Genomic DNA, 3,174 nt, shown 5'->3' on the forward strand with positions numbered 1-3,174 from the left:
GTCTCGGCGCGTCTTCCCGCCTCTCAGCGACGTGCGCGGCCCCGTCGCGGCCCCCGGGCGGCCCCGCGGTCTCGCTCTTCTTTAAGAAGCGGCGCCGATGCCCCCAGAGCCGCCTTGATGCCTCACTCACCACACGAGGGTGCGGAGCCCCCCAACACGTGAGGTGCTCCCTGCGCCTTTTTCCAGACTTCCGCTTGATCACCTGACCTCTAACCGAACACCGCCGTTAGCGCTCCACCCGGAAACCCGACTCGTGAAGACGGCCAGGGGCGCGGGCTCGGAGGGCATGGGCGCCGCCAGCCAGCGAGCCGCGGGCAGCGAGCACTTGTAGCAATGACCCACGGGCTCCGCGAGGGAAATGCTGTTTTAAAAAGTTGGGTTTTCCCCTCACTGCGCACATTACGCAAGTCTGGCAAAGAGATGCAGGCTTTTAAAGCAGCAACGCTGCCCTGTCAGCAAAGCTGCGTAAAGGCCGCACATGATCACCGTCCCCTGGTCTGTACAGAGGCGAGCGCCCGCGAACCTCACAGACGCAGGGACAGTCAGTGCGGGGGGGGGAAGCTGTGACGACCGCACCGGACGTCCTTCCCACAGTCCCCTGGAGGGCGAGCGCGCCGTCTGTGACAGGCCCGCGGCGGCAGGGGCCCGAGGGACACGCCAGACCCTGTCCGAGAGCTTCCCGTGAGGGGCCCGCTGAGCCGTCACAGCCAATCAATGAGGAAGACGCCAGCGTGGCCACCACGCTCCAGACGGGGACACTGAGGCACACAGCCCACGGCCACGCACCTCACGAGTGGCAGAGCGGGACCCCGATCCTGTCACTGCGTGGGACACGACCAGAGCCGAGAGGCCCCTCTGCAGGCCACTCAGTCGTCACCAGCGGTGGCCGCGAAGCAGAGGGACGCTCAAGGGCTGATCGCGGGCCTGACCTGGCGTGACGGCCACGCAGCAGGTGTGTCCCTGCGCCGGGCCGCGCGCTGTCGGGTCAGCCCAGGCTCGCCCTGCCCCTTCCCTCCGGCCTCTCACAACGTGTAGGTACGCGGACAAGTAGCCCAGGGACGCAGGTGGGAGGGTGGGCGGCAGCCTGGGGGCAGTCCTGGGGCCGGGGCACGCGGCTGCAAAGCCCCCGCCGTCCCGCAGAAGAGCGCCCCAGCGCCGCCCACCACGTCGGGCTTTGCACATGGGGGTGCTGGTGCAGCGCTCGGAGGACGCCCACGATGCCGAGCTTTATTAGTTGGAAGAACCTGCTAATAGTCAAGCAGACGGGAAGGTTGGAGTAAATCTGCATCAGGGTTAAAGTCTGACAAGCAGATGTTAGGCTTAAGCTCAGAACACGTGAGCCCCGGCACGCCACGGCACCCGAGGCCGCGTCAGAGTAAGTCGGCCATTCTGCACCACTGCTACGTCCCGGCCAGAGAGCCGCCGCCAAGGCACCGGGGCAGCGCGGCCCGTCACGTACCGTCCAGCTGCATCTTCTTTGGCTGCACAGAGGGCGAGGACAGGGAAGAAGTGACCCGGAAGTTTGCGGGGAGAGTCTCTGCTGACCCAGCAGCTAAGCCACGAACATCCTTTGGTCTAAACTTTTTTCTCCAAGACGGCGCCCTCCTAAAGCTCTTATCTTCATCCTGGGAAATTAAAGGACAGAAAGTAAGACTGACCGTAAAAAACCCACAAAAATCTACAGTAAAGTTACCGGCCCTTTAAAAAGGACCTCTTCTCCGCAGTTTTGTTTACACGTATTTATCTACCCCCATTCCTGACGGCCGTTGGGCCCCCTGGCCGGACGGGAGCCCGGGGGGGTGAAGAGAGGCAGGGGACACCTGTGCGGGGACCCTGAGGGGCACACATGTCGGGGGCGGTCGTGGGCCTGCTCCTCTGTCTACCTGAAACCACCTTCCTGCTACATAAGATCCGACATTTTTGATTTCACAACAGTCGTCACGCTTCGGACAGTGCCGCACGTTGGGACAGGCCCACAGCGCCCTTGCACGAGGCCTGTTCTCATCACACACAAGTGTCCTCATGGCCACAAAGACAGTCGTAAGCAGGGGTGTGGGGGGCAAATCAGTCCCGGTTTTGCGTAAGGAGAAAGTAACAGTTCATGTATTTTTAAGTTTTTGTTTTTGTTTTTTTTCATCTATATTTATTTTTGAGATACAGAGAGACTGAGCGTGAGAAGGAGAGGGGCAGAGAGAGCGGGAGACACAGAATCCGAAGCAGCTCCAGGCTCTGAGCTGTCGGCACAGAGCCCAACGCGGGGCTCGATCCCACGAACCGTGAGATCATGACCTGAGCTGAAGCTGGACGCTCAACCGACTGAGCCCCCAGGCGCCTCACATTTCATGTGTTTTTAAAGAAACCACTGAGCATTCCCCCAGAGCGCAGGGCCTGCACTGCAGTGACATAGCCAGCGACCCACGAAACACAGCTTACAGACTCGGTCCCCAGGCTGCAGCCAATGTGCTAGGATGTGAACAGTATCCTGAGGGGTATCCAAAGCTAAACGGCAAAAATTAGAAAAGCCACACCCCCAATTACTGTGAAAATATTGGTTTCTCAACAATTTATTTGGGGTTTGTTTTGTTTGTTACAGTGGTTTTGACAGAGAAACAGCGCGAGCGGGGGAGGGGCGGCGGGGCGGGGCTCCGAGCAGAGCGCCCGGCGGGCGGGGCCGCGGCCGGAGCGGAAAGCGGCGTCAGACGCCTCACCGACCCAACCACCAGGGCCCCCAGCAGCCCATGTTAATAAAGGAAGAGCAAAGCTTAACTTGTAAAGTAAAATTACCTCCACATTTGGAAGAGTTACCTGGTACACGGCTCCTACAGACAGGCTACATTTATTTTTATTTTAAAAGATTTTACTTTTAAGTAACCTCTACCCCCAGCACGGGGCTGGCACTCACAGCCCGAGATTAGGAGTCGCATGGCCCCCCCACGGAGCCAGGCGGGAGCCCCCAAATGTACTAGTTTACAGTTAATGCAAATTGGGATACCGTTGGGCTGAACACTTACTTCATCGAACCTTCTGTCGGTCCCCATGACCAAAAGGTTGTTAAACTCCCTTTCCAAGACGGCCCGAGCCTGAAATCGTAAACCAACACCCAAAAGTTAGGTCAGTCTAAATGATGCTAGCAATTGTTTTTAAACCAAGGCTTAAGAAAGAAAACAAAACAAA

The 3,174-nt window shown here is 58.8% G+C and overlaps 1 protein-coding gene across 4 annotated transcripts in view; it reads right to left on the reverse strand.

The window, feature by feature from the left end:
- The window catches only part of PPFIA1 (PTPRF interacting protein alpha 1), a 79,445-nt gene that overhangs the window by 2,996 nt on the left and 73,275 nt on the right, over positions 1–3,174 (reverse strand). For all 4 annotated transcript variants that reach the window (XM_029956776.1, XM_029956775.1, XM_029956774.1 and 1 more), the window contains 2 exons: positions 3,012–3,080; positions 1,460–1,625 (listed from right to left, as the gene is read on the reverse strand). In XM_029956776.1, coding sequence (XP_029812636.1) covers positions 1,460–1,625; positions 3,012–3,080 — 235 coding nt within the window. The remainder of the gene's footprint in view (positions 1–1,459; positions 1,626–3,011; positions 3,081–3,174) is intronic.

The sequence above is a fragment of the Suricata suricatta genome, chromosome 11 (assembly GCF_006229205.1).
Source record: "Suricata suricatta isolate VVHF042 chromosome 11, meerkat_22Aug2017_6uvM2_HiC, whole genome shotgun sequence".
NCBI lineage: Eukaryota > Metazoa > Chordata > Mammalia > Carnivora > Herpestidae > Suricata > Suricata suricatta.